Genomic DNA, 23154 nt, shown 5'->3' with positions numbered 1-23154 from the left:
CCGCCAGGGCCTCCGCTCCTGGCCGCCACCCGGCACACAATGCACCCGACCCCTATGGCGCCTCCTGCGCCATAGGGGTCGGATGAATGGATGGATGGATGGATAGATGATTTCTTTGTTCCTCCTAATTTGTTAGATTTTTTTTGTAGTTCTTTAGTTGATTTTAAGGGCCCAGTCTGCTTGTCATAGCAAGCAGAGTCCAGGTGTGATTAATAAACTCAGTATATCTCAGATAAGCAACAGTCTGACTGAAATGTTTTTGAATTATTCTTAAAACTATGATAATAGTGGGTCACACATCAGTGCTGATATACAGTTTTCATTTCCTGTCTGTGAGAAATGGCACTTTATACCCAGACAGGGATATGAAAACCTGTAGTGGCCAAGCAGTAATTACATAAAATCAGTTTCTCTTCATTTTTGTTACTTTATTGTCAGCTCGTTGTCTTTCACTGTAAAGGATCTGCTAAACAAGGATTGGTCAGCAGTCTGGCTTTTCACAAGTTATCAGTGAAGCTCGGATAAAAGGAGGATTCACAGTTACTTATTGATAAGATAAAATTGGATATACTGTAGTGTAATCCTGTATTTTAAATATGCTTCATTTAAACAGGGAAAATTTCAGTTATGTATTGTAATTGTTTGAGCTGCCGTAATGCCACAGAGTTTTAGAGTTTTGGAAAATTAATCCAAACGTGTCCAAAGATCTGTGTGTCCTTGGTCATGTGTGAAATAAGTTGTTCTGGTATGTGCTTTAATATCAACATACTAATGAAAAGGTGTTACGCTTTAGTCAGCTGCTTCAGGCTTGATGAGAGGGGAGCTCAGAGAAACTCGGGTTGAAGGAAACCTGACAGCGAGCAGGTTTGGTTAACAGAATCCTGAGTTTAACTGACTGAATTTAAGATAAAGTTAACCCTCTTTCAGAAGACCCAGAATTTCCTTCATTTTGGAGTTATCAAACTCTGTTTTAACAAAATTAGAGCACAGGTTCTTTAGCCCAGCTGCAGTAGATGTAACTGAATTTGTTTTATTTTTTGAATATGTTGTAGAGTCTAGTAGACGACCACGAAGACGGACCATTTGTGTTGAGGCTGGACTGCTCGGAGCTTCGCTGCAGGACGGGAAACAAGACTTTCCGCTTTCCTCTGGAATCCTAAAACATGAAGTAACTAAAAGTATTGAAATGTTTTATGTATTTAAATAAAGACGTTACCTCTTTTGTATTTTTCCATTACGTATGGGACAGTGGTGAGAGCGCTGAAGAATTATGGCATATGCATGACTGAATCGCTGAAAGGAAGTTGTGGATTTGGTCAGCATAGAAACCTCAAGTGTCACAGCTGTACGTTTTACCAGAACAGTGGAAGGAATTCAGCGACTGGTTTCACTCATATTCAAGAAGTTTAAATGCCAAAATCTAGATTTCACATATTGAATGAAGTCAAAGTGAAGTTCTCTTAAAGTTGAGCCTTTTTTTTTATTTTAGTTCCCTGTTTTTGTACATTTTTGATTAGCTCCCCCTGGTTAACAGAAATATTGGGGCTTCCTGTGGTTAGAGCAAATGTTGTGTGTGCCTGACTTGATCATATAATTCACATAGTCCTAATCTTCCTAAACAACAGCCATACATGGAGAAAATAAAACAGAGCTTTAGAGTAAGGTATACAAGAGGGATTCACTGCAAATATTTGAAAGAATTTAATGAATAGAAGGCAGCACGTGAATAAGTAGATCATCTTGGTCTGGCCCGGTGAGGGGCAGCATGGCACAATACAGTCACGTCAGAACACACTGTCCAATTTTGAACTTTTCACATCCACAAAAGAAAAACCCATCTCATGGTCTTGAGTCATCCCCCGGTGGCTGTAATTAAGCTTCAGAGCATGAAATCTGGTGTCAAGAACTAATTTATTGAGTCATTCGGTCCTGATATATACAAAAGTCTTAGGATTTATTAAAATCGTTGCCCTGAACAAACCATCTTAGCATTTCAAAAAAGCATTAGCTCTTTAAATGATGGCATTCAGTGTATTCAGTAGCAGACACAGAAGGGGCCCCTCTTCCCCTGACTAGCCAGCCCAGGTTGGGCTCACCCTCTGAGAGAAACCCAAAACAGACCCTTTGATAGGTCTGCACAGAGTAAAGTTTAAACCCACAAATGTAAACAATCAGTTATGAAGTCAGTGGCATGTGTGTGAGACACCTCTAGTGTTTGTCTGAGTAAACGAAGGTAAGACCCAAAGAAAAAAAAAAGTTTTATTCTAAGCCAAATCATGGCTTTTGCAAACCTAACCTGGAGCCTTCTTCCTGTTAAACAGGGATTTCTTCCTCTCCACTGTCATCCAATGCTTGCTCATCAAGGATTGTTTGATTATTGGACTTCTATTCTGCTGACTTTCCAGTGTGAAGTGCCTTGAGGTACCCACTGATCTGATACATATAAATTTAAAGTTTAAACCAGAAATACTTCTAGTATTCAGCAGAAATGCCACCTTTAAATGATAAGATAACCCCATACTAGCAGGATGGCAAGAGCAGCATGTGTCCTACGGGCCTGTGTCTAGACTGCACTGATTCTTCAGTTGACTTTCTGCCTTACATGCAGCCTCACAAAGAGTTTTTTGATTGGCAAATCTGAGCCTTAGGGTAGCTTTTATGTTGCTTTGGCCACTTTATGAGTTTTGTAAGCCAATTAAGTTGTCCTCATGAGACCCAATCGATAAGTTTCACTGATAAAACTCCTAGGTTTCACAAATTAAATCACTAATCAGTTAAAAACATTAAATTCCATTTGGTAGATATAAACTCCATCTTATGACCAATAGTGTGTCATCTTCCCTCAGGAACAGTTTGAAGGCTTAAATCAGGGAAAGGAGAAGTCTTTAGTCCAAGAAGATATCAAATTCAACCATCTTTGAAACCTAGAAATCAGATGTGTATGGGTCTAATCCTTCAGCACGCGCTTTTTGTAACATGAATCCTAACAACCAGCGATATACAGCTAAGATGAAATTTTGAAAAAAGGCAGGATTTATATAAAAAAAAAAAATCAAAAAAATCAGCTGGAATGAAAAGGCTGTAAATTCAGTATTTGCTTTAACTAGTTACAATTTGACCACAATACAGTCAGAGTTCAGAAATCTCATTGAAGATCAAAACATCAACCATTTTATTAAAGCACATGCAAGTCTACATGCAAAGAGTTAAACTCTTTGCATGTAGACTTTAGAGTAACAGCTATAAAAAAAAAAATTAAAAAAAAATATCAACCTACATTTGTCCTAAAGAACCGTAATACTTTCCTTGAGCATTGTGGCATAAATGGGGAATATTTGGCAATCATTGTTCAGACAGGTGAGACGTCAGTTCCCGTCTTGCTCCGCGTGTCAGTGTAAGGCAAACAGAGCAGTCTGCCTGCCAGCCAGCATCATGGAGAAAACACCACTTTCTTAATATAGTCCACAGTTGTCACATTGAGCAGCATGTCAACGTGTTCATTTTGTGGAAGTTCAACCAACGTCACAGGCTGCTTCTGCTTTCCTATCCAGCGTTTGCACTGGAGGGCACTGTACAGGTTCACCGTCCCGTCCCCCTCACCGGTCAACACTGTGGGCTCCACGTCTGGGAACTTTTCTGAGTACTGAAATGCTTCAGGAGTGGAAATGCCTACACCGTACAGACAGTGGACAGGCACGCCGGGGGGTGTGAAGTCAGCCACCAGCGATTCTGTGTCCTGCTGCATCATCCAGCCGTCCTCAAAATTGATGTCAGAGTAGAGGCGATGGTAGTCCTGCACAGTGTAGTTGGCGGTAGGTGTCTGGACAAAGACCTGGAGGTGGAAACACTTGATTTGGTCACCTCTGATTCTGTCTAAAACTACATCACCAACCATTGCTGTAAGGCTGCTCTAACGTGTCAGGAATAAGTTTATGTTGACATAGAAGGAAAAATTAATTCCCATTTAAACAAACACACACCTTATCTTTGGGCCAGGAGCGGACAAAGGGAAACAGCCAGTTGGTGGAGACAGCAGAACGTTGCTGGGAGCGAATCCTGAGCGGGCTGATCACTGGGATGCGGTCATTATCACCTAGAAAGTGGAACAGAAATAAAGGATGGAGAATTGAAAGATAGCTAAAGCTTTCGTTGAGTGGTGACTTAGAAAAGGGAAGCATGTCCTGGCAAACACCTGATATATGCCGTAGTCCTCAGTCTCTTGGTCAGGATGCTCTTGCAGAAGATATTTTAATTCAAATATTTGTTGTCAGTTTCAGTTTGGTGAACATTTCTCGAGTAGGCTAGCGGAGAGCAAAAAGTGGAAGACTGCTGTCGCAGAGAATTTTAAATTCCTGTAAACTCCGGTGTGGATTTTAGATTTGGTCTGACATTAATAAACCAATACACTGGCCTGTAAAATTCAGTTGCAGCCTAATATCCTTTGTAAAACCAGACATTTATTTGACAAAAAATGTTTTAGTGTATGAAGATTACACAAAGATGGACTTAACTAATATTTTTCTAGCTGATCATTGCATTTCCAAAAATGCAAAAAACTTCTAAATTAGCATGCAAAGATGTTTTTCATCTTCATGTTCCACACATTTTTAATTTGAAGACTGCGTCTGCAATTAGAAAGAAACCAGTCAAACTACATTTTGCTGATGTAGTTTTGAGGGCCCTCAATTTGGTGCTCAGCTGAGATTCTCAGTCTGAATCTTTGGCCAATTAAAGCAGCAAATGTCTGATAATTGTGATTAAGATGCTACAGTTCAGCATTAATTATACATACGATATATTTTGCATAGAACTAACTATGAATGAGGAAGCTAATGTCAGGGCTAGTAGCTGTAGCTCAATTAGCAGGACAGTTGTTACAGTAACATATCTAAACATAGAGCCAAGTATATCTAATATGTCTGAATATTCCCATCAGTAAATGTTTCATCTTTAGTGGCAAACTGAGCTGGTTGAACAACCTCTCTACATTGCATTAACTGTTTTAATTTTATGCACAAATAAGCAAATTATGAGACTTTTTTTTTTTTTTTTAAAGCAAGTCTGATCCAAAAATGTTCTGTTCACAGTATTCTGGTGCCGAGGCACAGAGTTTGTGACTATGCCGGGCAGTCAACAACATGTATATCAGTACTTTTTTTGTAATGCTGGTTCGTCTCTTACCAGAGATGACCACACGTAAAGTCTTCACTACGCCGGCCCACGGCGCTCCGAGAGAGACGAAAGCCTTGATGTACCGATCTTTCCAAGCCTGTGGCTGCTGGTTGAGGAAGTACAGAGTGTACAGGTTGCCCATGCTGTGCGCGATGAGCACCACGGGCTCTCCAGCCTTCTCCACCATCTCTTCAATCATCTTTTGCAGCGCCAAGAAATAATCTTTATTCTCATCTGACGAAGACATGAGAGCAGATGATGACACACACAAAACGTTATGACATTCACGACTGTCAAACAAATAAAACTAGATGGCAAATCTTTAGTATGAGAAGAACACTCAAGAAAACCCAGTCAGCCCTCACGGTTTAATCAATTTTCTCACATCCATTTCTACACAAGTCTACTTTTTCAAGAGACAAAGCCATCATGGAAGACTTAAACCTTCCTTTTTATGCTCAGGGCATGAAAGCAGAAATGCAGTGCATGACAAATGTGTCAGCTGCTTTATAGCACGAACATGTTCTTCAAAATACTGGCTACTGTGCTTTATATGTCCTTCTGTTCCAGTAAAGAGATGCATGTCAAGAGTTATGCAATCACCTCATAAGACTAGTTCATTAGAAAACTAAGGAAAGTCCCGGCCAACCAAATATTGAGGAGTCACTCATGTGCTGCTGCAAAACAGCTGGCTGCATATAGATCTTTAATGCTTGTGTAATAAGCTAGTTGAAATATCACATGTCCAAGATACCACAGGTCATCACGCCTGAACTGCGTTGTTTCTAACAGACTGTGGACTGAAATACAAATGAGCTGGTGGTGGCTTCACTCCATTCTGGTACAGTTAGACTGAGAATATAAGAAGGCAGACTGCAGTTTCCAATTTGGAAATTCGAGAGCGCCAGTCGAGCCGAAGTGAATGCTTGGCCTGTTCTTATATCACAATGGGCAACAACCACAAAGTGGTCTATGGAGGAAAGTTAGAAATGAGGGATCTTTTTTAAAGACACCTGCTCAAAAATAAACAGTGGACGTCGGTTTGCATGACACGCTCACTTCAAGCACTTTGGGCATGGATGTTTAAGGAAATTTGACCCCGTTTGAGGGCAGAAAATATACAACTAATAATTTTAATCCCCATCATTATCTTCACAACTGCTGGAAACCAAAACTCAAGAGGTTTCTGGTCTAGAAGAATCAACTTTTGAAAGGGGAACTGGAGCAAAGCAGTTCTGGTAAATATATGAAATACACCTGTTACCCTCTACAGTTTTGTGATTTTTTTTTATTTTATTTAAATATGCACCACTTCTGGCCTGGTTTTTCAAGTGTGGTAGCTTACTGGGCGCTTTCCTCCAATCATAGGGTGCTCCTCTCACATCATCATCTCTGGTGTAACCCCAGTCTACCAGTGCCTGCACTATACTGAAGAAATACATTCCTGCAACACACACACACATGAGAAAACATTAAGCATTAAATATGGTATCAGGGTAAATTTGATCAGCAACAAAATCTGGTCACAGTGAGAGGACATCAGTTAAAAATGTGGCCATTTAACCCACCCACACTGCGTTTGCTTGGATCCAGGTACTCCACTGAGAAGGTCTTCCCGAACCCAGGGACGCGGATGTCCACACCTGGTGGGGAAGAGGTGGTGTGTGTGGTCTGGTTGTAGATCAGCCTGCACACACACAAGTTTGCAATATTCAATTTATCTCAGTTCTGCATCTGTGGTCAACCAAAGACACACACGCGCGCCCTTTACAAGGCAACAGAAACACTTCTCGTTTTAGGTCTCCGTTATTCCACCTTCTTGTTATTTATGTGTGACAACAACCTCCACATGTGCGGTTTGTAGATATACAAGGCAGATGAAAGTAAAGATGTTTGGTATGAAAAGCAGAAATGAGCATCTGAGAACATGCCAAGCTTTAAATGCATTTGGTCATGTTCCTTATTCGAGTGAAATCTGCCATTACATTGTACTATAGAGGCAACAAGTGGAGGTACCCTGCTGTAACCCAAACTAACATTTTACGTTGGGGTATTTCCAGTTAATAATTCTGTTATGTGTCTGTAGGACTGACTCCTTCAGCAGTTTCCATCCCTTTGTAGAAATGTGGGTAAATAAGGACTTTTCCAACAAAACTGAAATGACAGTACGTGAAGATCACTAACAACATTGGCAAATATAAGCACTTCTTTTCCAGGGATCTCTACAGCAGAGATGCAAAGTGGTATTGGCATGATCTGAAGCCACAGAGCCACAATAATGGGATACAGTCACCCCTTGAAAACCTGGTAACCTGGTTAAGCTGCAGTACAAATGTGCTGCTTGCAGAAAAATCCTTCAGTCACGTGAGAACCGATCTATTCCCATTGCTTTGATTTCAAAATAAAAGCTCATACTTTGTGAAAATAAATTGCAGCTCAAAGAAAGTCAGGTTAAAATTTCCATGATCGATTTAGTCAACCCAGATTAGTCAATCCGAGTCCAAAGTAGGACTAAAGTAAGAATTTGTCTTACACGTCTCTCTCCAGATGTTTTACTTTATCATTCTTATGACTGTACTAAAGTACAGGTTTACTCAATTCCTGATGTCTTTGAGCAGATTGCACTTTGTTATCCTCTAGACCTTGTTGATAAAGGGGAGGACTATCTTATCCAGGTATTGGCACCTCAGCATTTCTCCACCAAAAAACAGCACATTAAGATTTTATATTTTTTTACAATCAATGAAGACAAACAACAATAAAAGCTAGTAATGTAAAAAGGGGCAACTTGGTTAATGGTAATTAATTCAGCGACTGACAAACAGCACTTTTCTCTTCTTCACGTGACAAATTCAGGCACCGACACCCACCTAATGTTGTCTATCCAGCAGTCTATGGCTACAGGCACCAGCAGCTCCAGGTTGAGCCACAGTGTGAAGTATGTGTCAGTCTTCTTGCAGCAGATGTAATGGACCACAGTGGGTTTGTCCAGCATCGCCTCCAGCTGGTTTCCCAGATCTCCTGGAACTGCAATGAGCAACATTAGCAATGATTCACTTATCAGGGACATTGATCAGCACTTAGCCTTTAGACTATTAACATGCACTTATGTAACCATATAGAAGCTGTGCAAATTACTCTAAATCCCAAGAAGCCAGCGGAGGAGTGGATGAACTGCAGAAATTTAATCTGCCATTATGTATCGGTTAAGAAGCCATGGATCCAGCAGAGTAGTCAGTCTCATCATGCATGCAAGCACATCTGACTGTACAATCATTTTAAAAACATGCTTTAGACATTCAGCTGCAATTCAGCCTTTGGTCTGAAGCAGTTGAGGAGTTTGTATTACTGTTCCCATACTTCAAAAACCTTCCCAGAACTTCCCCAGTGACACTTTAATCAAAACTATAGGTGGACACCATGTGAACTGTACTTTTATTTTAGTCCATGAAGTAGAATACAAATAAATCCTTTAAAGACTTCTGTGAAAGGGACGCTCAGTTTCCGCACACAGGTTCCACACGGGTGGACGTTAAGGGGGAAAACTGCAGTTTGTGTGAAGCAAGCCACAACTGACCAAGGCAGATGACCCACTGGTTAAATAAATGAGGAAATATAAAATCTAAACACAGAGTTGCAAAAAAACCCCCCAAAAAAACCAAAAACAATTCATGGCTTCAGCCAGATGTCAGCAGCTGTCGTGTAGGACACATGATCTGTCAGGAGAAGTCCCCAAAAAGCCAATATGGTGCTTGCATTAAGTGATTTTGTAAACCACACAGAAACTGGGACTACTTCAAATTAGCACAGAATCTGAATCAGAAACAGCAAAGCTGAGTGATTGTGTGAAACTGTAATATGTATCAAGAAGGAAGCAAAAATTCCCTTCTGACAAAAATCCGAACAAGAACTACTGGGGCGCCAGAGGCTGCAGATACAGATGTGTCTTGAAAATCACTCGTCCTTGGGATCGTCATCAGCTCATGACGGCATCGGCGGCCTCTGGAGGAGTCAACTCCCAGTTACCTCCGATAGTGTGGGGCTCTTGCCCCTTGGCATCAGGGCGAGGAGGGTGGGACAAATGGTCCGGGTCTCCTGGGCCTCTCTGCCTCTGGCATTGTGGTTTTTTTCTCTTCCTCATAAAATGTGTTTCGTGACACTCACACGATCATATCTATTTTTATTTTTCCCCTTCTCTCTTTCAAGTGCCGTTTGTGTTTTTAAATCAAAAATGCAGCAGTTGGCGCTTTGTCCCTTATCCTCATCTTTCTCCTTTTTCCACTACGCTTTTTTTCTTTCTAATATACTCCTACCTGTCTGTCAGCTATGGCATTTTTAATGCCAGACATAGTACTTGTAATGTGTACAGGTGTAATTATAACTCTTAACAAGCTATGCTTGCATTCAGAAGTCAGTTTCAGCTGAATAAAACAAGTCACTACACCTGTGCTTTTCATTCTGTAAGCTGTATAAAAAAAAAGAAAAGTCTACAGTAGGGCTGCCACAAACGATTATTTTGATAGTCGACTAGTCACCGATTATTTATGCGATTAGTCGACTAATCAGATCATCATCCACTGGACATAAAACTACAGCTTATTGCACCAGCAGCATCTGCTCTTATATAACTATCATTAGCTTACAGCTTTAAGCTTTTAAGGTGCTAACTAAAAATAAAGACAAGATGATAGTTTATTCAATTTTAATGAAATTTGCAGATTGTTTCAGTAAAGTTTAATAAACTCCTTGCTATCTAAAATATAACAGGACACCGGAGTATATTCTCCAGCATCTCACACTTCTGATAATCAGCTGTCTGCTTGACGTTTATTCAGCTGTGTAAAAACTATAACTTTAATCTCAGCCAAACCGATTTACTCAGGAACAAATAAAATACTAAAAAAAAAAACAAAAAAGAAAAAAAAAAGCCAAACAACATTTTTAATTTATCTAAGTGACTCATATATATTTAACCTGAGTCGCGAAAGACGGCGGTGGGTTTGAAAACAATTTGCCGGAGTCCGGTGTTCTCACGGCGCTAGTGACCTAGCCCCCGGCTAGCTATCGAGCTAGTGGGTAACAGAGGTCTCCGAAAACGTCGGAGCGCTTTTGAAAATATGTGGTGTCCTGATAAACTGAGCCGATATTTGAGGTTTACACAGCTACATTCTCGCCTGAAAATATGTTAAACGTTTATTTTGTGACCCAGAAAGAATAATAAGAGTAGTATTAAAACTAACTAGCTACCGCCATTGTTGGAAACTGAGCTGGGCCGTGCTATGAATTCTGGGACACAGCTGCTGCTTCTTCTTCTTCGGGGTTTAACGGCAGCTGGCATCCTTGTACATGCAGTGCTGCCATCTTCTGTTTCAGTCCGTTATTACACTCTTAAATCCTGCTACTTATTCCTGCGTCTTTTGCGATCTTACAAAGCTTCAAACGACACATCGACTATTAAATCAGTCGTTGACGATTTTGATAGTCGACGTAATCGTGACTAGTCGACACTAGTCGTGGCAGCCCTAGTCTACAGTACAGCCAAACAAGTATAAAACATGAAATGAAAAATGAGATTTTGAGGTAAAACCCATTTCGTTTTTTATTCTTATTTATTTTAAAGTCACTCCTAAAGGTTACATGGCGCAGAAAGGTATGAGGAGAGACTCCCTCAGCGTCTGGAGGAGCTGATTGGCTGTTGAGCTGAAGAGTCGCGTTCTGTCATATGACCTGATGGCTGAGCTGTAAACGATTACCCTTTAACACAGGCACAGACACAGCTGGCAGGTTTAAATCTTTCCTCAAATAACGTTAATCAGTCAGTCTTGTCCACAGCAGTACAGCTATATGTCTTTTTTTGTTTTCAGATAGATGAAGATAGCCGCTTTCTTATCGAACCAACCCTCGTTCAAGAAGCCAACAATTTAAGGACGCCTCGCTTGAAAGCAAATTTTAACTCTGCATTTATTGTGGGAACGTGTTTTAGAGTTTATTTTGATACAGCACAGCTAAAATAATGAAACGTCATATTATCTGATCATAAGAGAGTCTTGAACACCGAGATGCACACACGAGGATTTCTCTGTTTTGGCAGCTGATGACAACCACAACAACAGGCCAAACATTTACAAAAGTTCAAAATGAATTGACTTATGTGTAATATGTTGAAGCCGAATTGAAGACTTGCCAAGTAGTAATATGATAAATACAGAATTATTTTTAAGTTAACATGATGGCTGATAAACATCAGGAGAACTTAAATTTGACCCCCTTTAAATGGAGTTTGGTCTCCTTTCGAAATCGCCAGCTGCCGATTAGCTAACTGACGGACGACAGCAAGTTGTGCAACTATTTGGCAACAGAAGAGAAACTAAGGAATAAATTGATGAAGGAAACACTTACTGAGGACGACCGGGGGTTTTGGGGATGGACGAGGCTTTTCGCCGAGACATTTCCCCGCCGGTTTCTCGGAGCTGGGTGCCGACAACAGCATTAATAAAAGCCCGACACAGAAGGCAGTTACCCGGTGCCAACCCGCCATGACTCCAGATATATCATAGCCTGAAGAGCATAATACCTCCGCGATGTGTGGAGCCGGCTGCGGTTTGCCGTTAAAGCCCACAGCTGCGAGTAAACTACCACTGTGGACGATCACGAGTTCCGGATTTTAAGAGCACACGGTGTTTTGCGAAAAACAGTTACGCCTTTAAGAAAGTGCCCCTCCTGCCATCCTCAGGAGGGGTAGGAGGAGTCACCTCTTTCAAAGTAAAAGCTTCCACTGTTCTGCAAGCTTCTTATTTCTGATAGGCCTACAAGTAGAGGAAATAATAATATTAATATCAATTGTACCGTTTGGATGATTATTTACCTTAAACTATACGCTACCAAAAAGTGTCCCCTCTTTCTATCCATATAATCCATATAATCCATCCTCTCTTTTCTACCATAATGTGTTTTATTTAGCAAATACATTAAAAAAACTTACTCATGAAAATAAAGATCTTTCTCCTTAACAAGTCAGTCCAACTCCAACCTCTTAGATCACGTGGTTGTACCTGTCAGTTATTCAAATTAGCTGAGGTTTTGAAAGCCTATGTTTTATGTTTTATGCCACAATAAGTGGCGCTGTTGTTTCTCTCGTCTTCCATGTGTAGAGCTTCCAACTATTGGCCCATTCAAACTTAATTGGCATACATCTATTAGCTGATCTGGGCGTAGTAAGCCAATTACAAAAGGGCAGCTCCCTGGCCAGCTGAGGCTGCTTCTGACTCTCTGTGACTTAGTAGATTTTGTGTGTGAATAGAATGGTTGTGTTAGGAGGTTGGACAGGTAAGCTTGGGGGTACCCTGTAGATATGTAACAGAGGAACAGTTATTAGAAACACTAGGGTGTGCGGTTGATACCTCTCTTGTGAAGATATGCGTAGCTTATTTGAGAGTTTAAAAATGTGTTAGGTAGGATGTAGAATTATTGTAGAGACACTGACACTGCCCTGGATGCAATAAAGGCCTGAGTGTGTCATGAATTTAGGAGTAGATTTCTAGGAGGCCCTCCCCCACTTTGAACTGTGAAAGTAAGACAAAGAGAAGTTAATGTTGAGTGGAAATTCCCCAGGGGAGACCTGGGTGGGGGTCTCAGTGTTTGTAATATGTTAACTCTGTTTTCTCTGTTGTGTAGAGGAATTTGGTGTAGCTTAGGTGAGGAGATTAGGGAGGAAGTCACGTACACAGACACACACACAGACACACACACACACACACACACACACACACACACACACACTCACACACACACACACACACACACACACAGCACACACACACACAGAGTCACTCACGTGCACTCACATAGACACGGGTACGCACACACAGGCACTCATGTGCTCGTGCATACACACACAGACACAGAGTTTGCAGCACACCATGGGGGTTTTATGATGGGTTCACTTCTACAACACTTTGTTTCACAGACAAAACAGTGAAGATTTGCAGAGGGACACTGGCCTTGCACGTCTTCCCTTCTAGGAGATGCATGCTTAAATGAAGATGAATAAAGATGAATAAAGGTTTTGTGAAAATGACTACTGAGTTCCGGTGCCGTCTCTGGATGCCCGAGGAATAAAAAGAACCGGGGTAAAACTGATTTCTTAACACTTGAATGGTTTTGACTGACCCCTTGTGTAGATGGGCCTTTTTGTTTGAGCATTGGTTGACTTGACCTTTAGAGAAGCTGTAGGCACTATTAATTTCTTTGATTTGCCTCAACCACCTGGTCCTCCTCCTCCACATTTTTCTTTTGTTAACTCTATTATTTTTAACACATAATAAATTGCAAATAAACACTGCATGACTTTTACACCTGCCCATATGTCAAGCTGGAGTTTGTGACACAAACATCCCACACAAGTGGAGTCTTTGTCACAAGTGTCCTCGCCCTGATACATTCTACTTTTAATTATTGTAGGAACCACAGTAAACCAGCAGTCTGAGAGTAAACTACTCTGAAGTAATATGATAATGTGGGGTCTTGAGTAAAGTAATAAGTGCAGTATACAGTATAAACTGTTTTTTAAAAAAACAAACAAACAAACAAAAAGAACATGTGAAACATGTGACAAGACAAATCAATGTCCCCCTGCAGGGAAAAACAGTGTGATGCTGGCATCAAGTTATTTAGAGTTCCTTTGAAATCTTTTTTTTTAACTCTAAACTATTATTTTACAGATTCAGTGTGACATCAGTGTAAAATATCCGCCAGCATAGGAAGCTTTTATTTGTCCTGCATGTACATAATTGTTGCACGATGACTCCTGAAAACAAAGAATAATAATATATATTTGTCTATGAATCTTAGCTTTGTCTAAAGATTAGCATTATGTGTTCCTTACAGTTTAAAATTCTGCAGTTAACATAAAGGAAATTAAATTATATTGACCACAATTATCCAGATTATTTCTTAAAACACTTGATTGCAGGACAGACTTTATTTTGAAAGAGGAGTCGCGAACTCTTCTTTCAGTCATGAACGCGCCGTGGCTCCTGCTCCTCTGCGCGCTCTTGAGGATGGGAAGGCACTTTCTGACGGGGGCAACTATTTTGGCACTACACCTGGCTGTAACGCAACTTCAGCGAGTCAAGAGTCCACAGCAGCAGATGCTGTCGAACAACAGATGAGATAAAGGCTTGACTTTTGTACTGGAACCAAACAAGTGACCCACACAGGTGGACTTTTGTTACCTTAAATGCTGTCATTTTAAGGTGAACCATTCAGACGGCTGTTTACACAACAGCACTTCAAAAAATATTCATGATCATTGCTCATAACTTATCAAAAACAAAGTTTCTGAGGGAATAATCCAATAATCTCACACAACAAAATGTCTCATATTTATTGGGTCTTTATGCATGAAAATAATAAAATGATAATGATGATGTAACAGGAGGACACAGATGAAAACAAGAAAACTAAAACCATCATAAAAATTTCTTACTACATTTTTAATTACTGTGATTATTATATTTCCATAATTGCCACCAAGTTTCAGACGTAAGGTAACTAAATACATGACCTCAGTTTAGTAATAATCAGGTCAGGGTTAAAACCCACATTGTTGAGTCAGCAGCGTTTAGTTAAGATAAAGTGGTCAGGACTATTTGCTGGGGGGGGGGGGGGGGGGGGGGGGGGCGGGGGGGCGGGGGGGGGGGGGGGGGGGGGGGGGGGGGTTAAGTGGATAGATTCTCCCCAAGTCCAGATTGGTTTTGAGCTGTTGTACCTGCTTGAGATAAGAGACGGTACTGGTATTTGTTTTAAGCTTGATGTTTGATCTGGCTCAAAAGTCACCTATGTGAGACTCTAGCACTGTAAATGGCTTCAAACTCCTGAACGCCTGTATTCAGTGTCAGTTCTGACATCAACCTCTGTGGGTGTGTCCGATTTGCCCTCCAGGATGTCCTGGATTTGGTTGAGCACCTTTTCGTGAAACACCATATCCAGATGGAACAGCCCTCTGAACTCTGTGATATGGACGGGCTTCTCCTGCTTCTCCACCCAGCGTTTGCATAAACTCATGCTGAACGTGTCCACCGTGCCGTCTCCATCGGCATAAACAAAGTCCACTGGGTCCCCGTTGGGAAAGACCTCGTCGTAGATGTTTGTTACGGCAGTTGGAAGGCCCATGCCATACATACACCATACCTCGACGCCAGGAGGGTGGAGATCACTAGTGAGGTTCTTGGTGTCCTCCAACATATACCTGGAGCCAACAAGAGGGCATGATCATTGTTTGCTATTAGAAAAAATACACCAAAAAGAGAAGTATTTGATCTATATGCTAAAAAGGTATAGTTCAAGAAAAAGCAAGATGCTACCATTTAGATAGAAATAGAAGCAGAAGACAAAGAGCCCAGAAATTTCACACTTTCTGCTCTCAAAGGAGAGGTAAAGCAGTAAATACAGATGACCACTGGTACTATACGATTTCTGGTCTGCTTTTTTAACTTTTGGCAATCAAGACTTTCTAAAACCAACCAAACCAACCAAACTGTTTCTTACCAGCCTTCCTCATTATCAATGTCTTTGAAAAACCGTTGGTAGTCCTTTGTAGTGTAGTTAAAGTTCGGCGTGGAGATGAATACGTGGTCACTTGGCCAGATGCCCTCTACAGGAAGCATCCACGCATTGGTGGTTACCATCCTCTGCTCCTCCCGAATCTTTAGGTTCGAAATCATCGAGAGGCCATCATTTACTCCTGTAAAGAGTTTCAGGTTCACACCGCTTTCTAGCCCCTCCATCTGTATTCTGTTCTGTGCGTTCTTATCATTACCTGAAGCCAGGACCCTGAGTACTTTTACTGCACCCCCCCATGGCGCTCCTAGAGAAATGAAGCCTCTGATGTATTTGTCCTTCCAGGCTTGAGGCTGCTGGTTGAGGAAGTAGAGGACATAGTGGCATCCCATGCTGTGTCCCAGCAGGTAGACAGGCTCCTGATACTGGTTGTACATCTCCTCAACCAGGTTTTGCAGCTTTGCTAAGTACTCTGCATTCTCATCTGTGGGGGGACGAAGGGAAATAAAAACGTTACAGGCTCACAGCAAGAACCTTAAGAGGTGCACATCAAACGTCATTATGTAGTGTAATTAAAATTTGGCTGCATCTGGTCAAAATAACTTGAGAACTTGCTGCCACAATCAGGACATGCAACACCAAATGTACTCACAGTCAGTGTGTGAATAAAAACTAGTGAGTTTGTTTTAGAGTTTTGGTGTCCTAAAAGAAAATCCACTCCTCTCTCTAGGGTTAGCTCTAAGAACCAGCTGGTAAATAAAAATCACGTGGTCCTTAGCAGGTATTAAAATGAGGTAACTGCAACCTCAGATGAAAAGCAACCCGTGATATGGTACACTGTGTCAATTTTAGCTTTTTAAAAAGCTAAAATGCAGAAGCAGTGTGTGAAAAACAAAATACACTCCTTTTACTTCCAGTGGAATTAATAGGATAAGTAGCAGCCAGGCGCTGCTAATCAGAGCATTTGATTATTGAGATTTTGGCAGTTTGCTGGTCTGCAGCATTCAGATATGTGTTAACACAATGACAAATGGCCTGTATTTATATAGCGCTTTACTAGTCCCTAAGGACCCCAAAGCGCTTTACATATCCAGTCATCCACCCATTCACACACTGGTGATGGCAAGCTACATTGTAGCCACAGCCACCCTGGGGCGCACTGACAGAGGCAAGGCTGCCGGACACTGGCGCCACCGGGCCCTCTGACCACCACCAGTAGGCAACGGGTGAAGTGTCTTGCCTAAGGACACAACGACTGAGACTGTCCAAGCTGGGGCTCGAACCGGCAACCTTCCGATTACAAGGCGAACTGCCAACTCTTAAGCCACGATCGCCCATAAGGAGGAAATATATCAGCAATAATCAATAAGGCCATTCCCATACAGTCTGAAGTCCATCATTGTACAGTGAGAAGACGAAAACATTCATGATGTCTACATACCAGCAAATTTAGCCCAGGAGCTACATCTCAGACTCTACAGGTCTCAGTCAGCATGTTAAAAAAAGGCTGTTCAAGTTTGGCTTGATTGCCAACAGAAAGCCTCTTCTTAGGTTTGCAAAGTTGCATCTGAGCAAAGACCTCAGGAACAATGTCCTTTAGAAAAATAAGACCAAAGTGGACATATGGACCATAATGCACAGCATCACATGTAGCATAAACCAAATACAACATATCAGCACAAATCCCTCATATTAAATGTTTTCAACTGAATCCAGTGGTAGTGGAGAGGTGATGATTTGGACTTGTTTTGCAGCCATAGCACCTGGGTACCTTTCAGTAGTTGGGTCAACCATGAACTCTATATATAGAAGTATTCTAGAGTCAAATGTGAAACCATTTGCCTGACTTCAACCTGATTAAAATGTGTCAGGACATCAAAAACAATTGCCCAAAAACTTCAAGAAGAGTTGTTATAATGTGAAGAATGCGCCAAACTTCCTCTACAACAATGTAAGAATCTAACAAAGTCACACAGAAAACAAATACTTGAAGTTATATTTGCTACACGCTACCAAATTATGGGGTGTACAATACTGTAGCATCAGCATATACTAGTATTCTTGACCGACAACTTTATCGCTTGGTTCAATCCTGCTTCTCCCACCGACATAACAAACTCACCTTTCCAGCACTAAAGTCAGCAACTTGCAGAAGAACATAGTGAAGTATATAGTTGTTAAAGTGGCTAGTGAAGACTTTTCTTCTCAGAAGTTGGGAGACATTAAAAGTCAAAGTAATTACCACAATTATCTGTACTATATTAGGAAGCACATCTGAAAATTGCTCCTATTGTATTAAAAAAAGTAACATGACTTTAATACATGATTAAATAAAAGCATAAGTTAATGTTCTTTAGTAATGTAGATTTTTATCATTGACCCCCCTGCGTGGCATAATTAGTAAAAAAAAAGAAAAAAACAGCACAAGCTGAGCTGCTCAGGAAACTTCTTTTGTATACTCGTAAGCAAACACATGCAAAGCACCATGCTTTCTCTCTTAACATAAAAATAATACAGACTTACTAGGAGCTACTCTCCAATCATACGGTGCTCCGCGGACGGTCTCGTTTCGGATGTAGCCCACGTTGACCAGATGTTCCACCATGGTGTAAAAGTAACCTTCAGAGAACAGTAGCAGACTCGGTCAGTTTAAGAGTCCAAATCTAGTATGGAAATAAAGCACTGGGCTACATGTTCCTTTATATTTTTGCCTTCATGACCATTAAACATTTCTCTGTTACTCAGTGTAGAAATACATTAAAAGATGTCAGAAACTAGTCCCCCAAATTTACCAGTTTACCAACACAGATGTATTTTTCTCACCAGCCAGTCTGTTATAGTCAAGATATTCAATGGAATAGGTCTGCCCAAATCCAGGCACTCGCACCTGCACCCCGGGTGAGTTGGATGACCGCCGAGTTGTCCTGTTGTAAGCGAGTCTGCAGGACGCACAAATGTGGAAACACATGGCTAAGTTTTCAAATTCTGCAAAACATGTATTCAGTGATGAAAAACCTGACTAAAGATAAACAAAACTGACAAGCGTAGGCATAACATAAAAGTCTGTTCCTCAGCTGTCACCTACAGTAAGGCAAAGTTGTAGATCAAAGGTGTTGTTAAACTGCTTAAACGTGGATGTGAGAGCAGACAGCAGGTCTCACCTGATGTTATCGATCCAGCAGTCCACACCTATGGGTATGAACATGTTGAGGTCGATCCACAGTGGGAACCATTTCTCAGTTTTCTTGTAGCACAGCCAGTGGACCAGTGACGGCTTGTCTATTTTGGCTTCCAGACGGTTCCCCAGGTTCCCCGGTACTGAGCAGGAGGGCACATGCAAACACAACAGTGTGTCAAATGTTAATTGTACTGCAGGAAAAAGTGGGACCAATACACAGCATTGCAAACTGCTGCCGAAGTTCAGCAAACTTCCAATTCAATTCAATTCAATTCAATTCAATTCAATTCAATTCAATTCAATTCAATTCAATTTTATTTCAATAGCGCCAAATCACAACAACAGTCGCTTCAAGGCGCTTTATATTGTACAGTAGATCATACAATAATAGATACAGAGAAAAACCCAATAATCATATGACCCCCTATGAGCAAGCACTTTGGCGACAGTGGGAAGGAAAAACTCCCTTTTAACAGGAAGAAACCTCTGGCAGAACCAGGCTCAGGGAGGGGCGGAGCCATCTGCTGTGACCGGTTGGGGTGAGGGAAGGAAGACAGGATTAAGACATGCTGTGGAAGAGAGACAGAGATTAATAACAGGTATGATTCAATGCAGAGAGGTCTATTAACAACCATGCAACAAAGAACTGATGAACTGATGGACTTCCCAGACAGCTGTCATAAATCAATGATCCAAATCATATTTTTTTTACAGATTGCGTGTCATCAGAAGGAATCAGAAGCTCTCTGACTTCTTCAGTTTCATATTGTATGAAATATGAAACATGAAACTGAGGAATCATTTAATTGAACTGAAAGAAATCAAAGAGATTATTCATTAATTAAAGCTGTGATAAGAGTTTGCAAAGTGACTTTTTGCATGATGAAGAGTCACTAGCTCAGAGAGCTGGGAACCACTGCTATAGATCACTGGTCATAGGAAATAAAAATAAAAACTATACTTTTCGGAAAAGATCATCAGAATTTTTTGACATTTGGAAGATGTTTCTGGAGCTATTAAAGACTGGGGAGGTTGAGATTAAAGACTGAACGTTGAGATTAAAGACTGGGAACATTGAGGAACTGGAGAGAGACTGAAGTAATTAAAATCTGCAACTAAATTTGGGAATGTATACAGTATACACTATCCTGTACTTTTTTTTGTATTTTATTTTTCAATTTTGTTAAATTTCATATATATAGAATTCAGTCAGAATTCAAAACAACAGGTCAAAATAAAATTAAAATAAAAACTAATTAGAAAATACAAAGCTATAATAACTCCTACCTATACTCTGTTTTATTGTGTTTTTCTGTTTTTCCTTGATATCCTGTCAATATTCTGTCTCCTGTTTTGCAATTAAAAAATGTGCACAGCTGCTTTGCTCTGGAGGATCCTGAGACCAGATGTTGATAAGCTAATTTCCTGCCACATTAAAGAGTTATATAATTTAAGTTGGAAATAAAAACCACACTACAATTTAGAAAACAAAACAAAAACAAACAGTGGAATCCAATTTATCTAATGTTGTTATATTAATGATCTCATTTTCACTTTAAGAAAGAAACGTCTGCGGTTGGGAAGGTCTGAGATTTATTCTTTGGTTGCTCTCAGATCTTTAAACATCACCAGGGCTGCAGCTGAAAATGATAAAAACTAAAACTATCTTTTGCTTATCTAAATATGAGTAATAACAATTATAATACATCTGTTCTTTTATGACTTAATGAAAGAGCACTTATAGCACAAACACACACTTTAGGTGTTTTCAGTGCTGTAATTTACTGTCTGATTCCTTTCATGTTGCAGTCGCTCACATCACTGCTTTTATGTGGTTAACCTCTTATAATAACATAGTTTTACCTGAATCAGTTGCTCTGCTCCCAGATATCGCCCCTTTCATGCGAACACACTCATGCTTCGATAGATAAATCCTGTGTTAACTTATCAAGCTCATAATCACCTTTGATCGACGGCTTAGCCTGATTGCTAATGCTGAAACCAGAGAAAGAAAAGTGACCTGGTAATGTTGAACTTGCTTCAAAGTACAGGGCCCATGCCAGGATGCTCCCTCCACCATGCCTTAGAGTTGTGATGATGTGTTGCCTTTATTCCTTCAGACTTAGCATCTTTGCACACAAGACACTGCTAAATAGGTGATGTGAAACATCGAGGTGGCATTTTGCAAACTTTAAAATTTCAGCAATGCTTTTTTTTGTTTGTTTGCTTTTGTTTTTCATTTTGAGTGGTTGCTTCCTTTCTTTGTCCTTCCATAACCACCATTCTTTTTCAGTGTTAAAGATATATTTCAGGAAGTTGCAGAGATTTCTGCAGGTGTTTCATGTTGACTCTTTGGTACTTCTACTCTCGCTGAACACTTTTAAGGTCTTGTCAAAGCTGTCGGTTGACACCTACCAGTCTTTCTTGAAACGAGCCGACAGTAATCTGCCTTTTTTATAGGTAAGGACATTTCTACACCCATCTCTTCCACTTATTTCACTTACTTTTTTCACAAAATCATATTGAAGTCATGGGTAAAACTGTTAGTGCTGTTTAGTCACATTGTTTTTTGAGTTTAAATAAATGTCAGTCGATTGGTTCACTTAAAGCAATCAATGTAGAACTCAAAGCATTTTCTTTATCTCCTTTTAGTCAAAATCTCCTCGTTTTGTTTGCCTGTCCTTTACTTGGAGCTCCTGTGCAGTAGACTGCACAAATCCCTGACTGGACGATGACTTTTTGACTGCTAACTGTGAATCACAAGCAGCAGAAAGAGGAAAATGGTACAGTGTAAGCCTAAAAGGGATAACATCATCTAATTTCTAATAGCACAAAACCTACCAAAACAGCAAAACACTTTATCCCGGGGTGGGTGATTTACGATGATTACCTTGATGTGGTCACATGTTTTCTTTTAGCCTTAATTTACCCAGAATTCAGCAGATAAGGTGTATTTGACATAGCAGACCGTTTTGTGAAATGCAAATATTTGGATCTGTTTCTGAATTTGCGAAACTGACCCCTGACCCACAGGAGAAGCTGCATCATTTACCGGCAGCTACACTATTTGCACCGCGTACACGGCAGTTCTTCTGCGATCTGGTCAGTCCAGTGTTTAAACATCATCATATCAAAGACAATAAAAATACCACTTCTTCAAATTCTGAGGCGAAAATGTCTCTCTCTGGATGTTTGAGATTTCATAAAAAGGTAAGCTGAACTTTAAAAGAAATTTCTTGAGATAGAGAGGACGATTTATTTTAAATTATATGTAGGAAAAGAACAGGTTTAATAGTCTTTCAGTTTGAGCGTGGAGGTTTATCCAAAGCACAGTCACTAAATTGTGTCCCTAAAGCTTTCCTGATGAGAAAACACTGATATTGCCTGCAGGGTCAAATGTACAGAGTGCTGTGTGTGACCTAAAAACACCCCCACCCCCCGACTGTACTGGACCTTCGTGCTACATGTTTCCGCATAGATGTCCAGCTAAATCAACAACAAATCTCGGGTATATATCACAGCAGTATATTTTAATCTTCCATACATATTAACAAACAGACAGACCCTGTACTTACCGATAATAATTGGAGGAGTGCTGTTGCTGGGTACTTTAGGTTTGGCTGGGGGAGGAAAGACAACGTTGACGATCCAGAAACCTGAGGAGTGATGAAGCCCCAGCAGAAATGCAAGCAGCAGCACTAAGCTCAAGTGTCCTGCGGATCCCATCTTTTCCTTCGGGCAGCTGTGGCTCTCTGGACGGAGCTCAGTCTGTGCGCTGCAGCTGGAGGCGGAGGCAGAGGCGGGCCAGCCGGGAAGAAAACACGCGAGGTCACACCAAAGGAAACCCTGTGTTTACCATCTCTGAAGTAAAAGTGCATCCACACGCCCTGGGCTGCTGAGTGCTGCGGGAACCACGTTTAATTCTCTCAAGGTCTGCGCCAAGAGTGTCTGGTCAGAGTGGCATGCAGGAGCAAATAAAACGTGTACGGTACGGGTACACCGCCCTATCGATCCCTCCTACGTGTGTTTATTTACGCCTCAGAAGGCAAATGATTGACAAAGACTATTTTTTAATGAAAATGTTCTGATTTTTTTTTCAAGCAAGCAAAGCCAAATGTGTTGTCTGCAACGTGAAGCTGAAGTGAACGTATCCCACTTCTCTTCACAGACCAGCTTTGAATGTATGCACAGAGAGATTTCCAAAAAGACTTTAATATAAAAATGATCATCTGCCCCCAAAAGGT

General features: G+C 40.7%; 3 protein-coding genes across 3 annotated transcripts in view; 1 reads left to right on the top strand and 2 right to left on the bottom strand.

Annotated features, from left to right (window-relative positions):
* Window positions 1-2257, top strand: part of usb1 (U6 snRNA biogenesis 1) — a 14874-nt gene extending 12617 nt beyond the window's left edge. The window contains exon 7 of the mRNA XM_005935036.3: window positions 1053-2257. Coding sequence (XP_005935098.1) covers window positions 1053-1160 — 108 coding nt within the window. The 3' untranslated portion in view covers window positions 1161-2257. The remainder of the gene's footprint in view (window positions 1-1052) is intronic.
* Window positions 1678-11879, bottom strand: pla2g15 (phospholipase A2, group XV). Its single transcript, XM_005935037.3, has 7 exons — window positions 11572-11879; window positions 8043-8199; window positions 6741-6859; window positions 6518-6616; window positions 5182-5406; window positions 3981-4093; window positions 1678-3832 (listed from the first exon to the last, which is right to left on the bottom strand). Exons 1-7 carry the CDS (start codon window positions 11708-11710, stop codon window positions 3431-3433), a joined length of 1254 nt encoding a protein of 417 aa, XP_005935099.1. The 5' UTR covers window positions 11711-11879; the 3' UTR covers window positions 1678-3430.
* Window positions 11880-14543: 2664 nt separating this feature from the next.
* On the bottom strand, window positions 14544-22896 carry lcat (lecithin-cholesterol acyltransferase). Its single transcript, XM_042225901.1, has 7 exons — window positions 22486-22896; window positions 18894-19050; window positions 18556-18671; window positions 18256-18351; window positions 15992-16216; window positions 15721-15916; window positions 14544-15421 (listed from the first exon to the last, which is right to left on the bottom strand). The coding sequence occupies exons 1-7, from the start codon at window positions 22634-22636 to the stop codon at window positions 15040-15042; spliced, it is 1323 nt and encodes a 440-aa protein (XP_042081835.1). The 5' UTR covers window positions 22637-22896; the 3' UTR covers window positions 14544-15039.
* Window positions 22897-23154: the final 258 nt, after the last annotated feature.

Source organism: Haplochromis burtoni, unplaced genomic scaffold (assembly GCF_018398535.1).
Source record: "Haplochromis burtoni strain Fernald_Lab_line unplaced genomic scaffold, NCSU_Asbu1 Contig_188, whole genome shotgun sequence".
NCBI classification, from domain to species: domain Eukaryota; kingdom Metazoa; phylum Chordata; class Actinopteri; order Cichliformes; family Cichlidae; genus Haplochromis; species Haplochromis burtoni.
The sequence above is the reverse complement of the archived record's forward strand: the minus strand, read 5'-3'. Positions and strand labels throughout refer to the sequence as shown.

What these genes read in the sequence shown, in the direction of transcription:
- lcat (XM_042225901.1), bottom strand. Translation starts at nt 22,636, where the DNA reads ATGGGATCCGCAGGACACTTGAGCTTAGTGCTGCTGCTTGCATTTCTG. An exon ending in ACTCAGGGTCCTGGCTTCAG is followed by an intron (nt 15,917 to 15,991) that starts GTAATGATAAGA and finishes AACTCTTTACAG; the next exon opens with GAGTAAATGATGGCCTCTCG. An exon ending in ATTGATAATGAGGAAGGCTG is followed by an intron (nt 15,422 to 15,720) that starts GTAAGAAACAGT and finishes TGTTGGCTCCAG; the next exon opens with GTATATGTTGGAGGACACCA.
- pla2g15 (XM_005935037.3), bottom strand. Translation starts at nt 11,710, where the DNA reads ATGGCGGGTTGGCACCGGGTAACTGCCTTCTGTGTCGGGCTTTTATTA. An exon ending in TTTACGTGTGGTCATCTCTG is followed by an intron (nt 4,094 to 5,181) that starts GTAAGAGACGAA and finishes TCCACTTTCTAG; the next exon opens with GTGATAATGACCGCATCCCA. An exon ending in GCTCCTGGCCCAAAGATAAG is followed by an intron (nt 3,833 to 3,980) that starts GTGTGTGTTTGT and finishes TTCCACCTCCAG; the next exon opens with GTCTTTGTCCAGACACCTAC.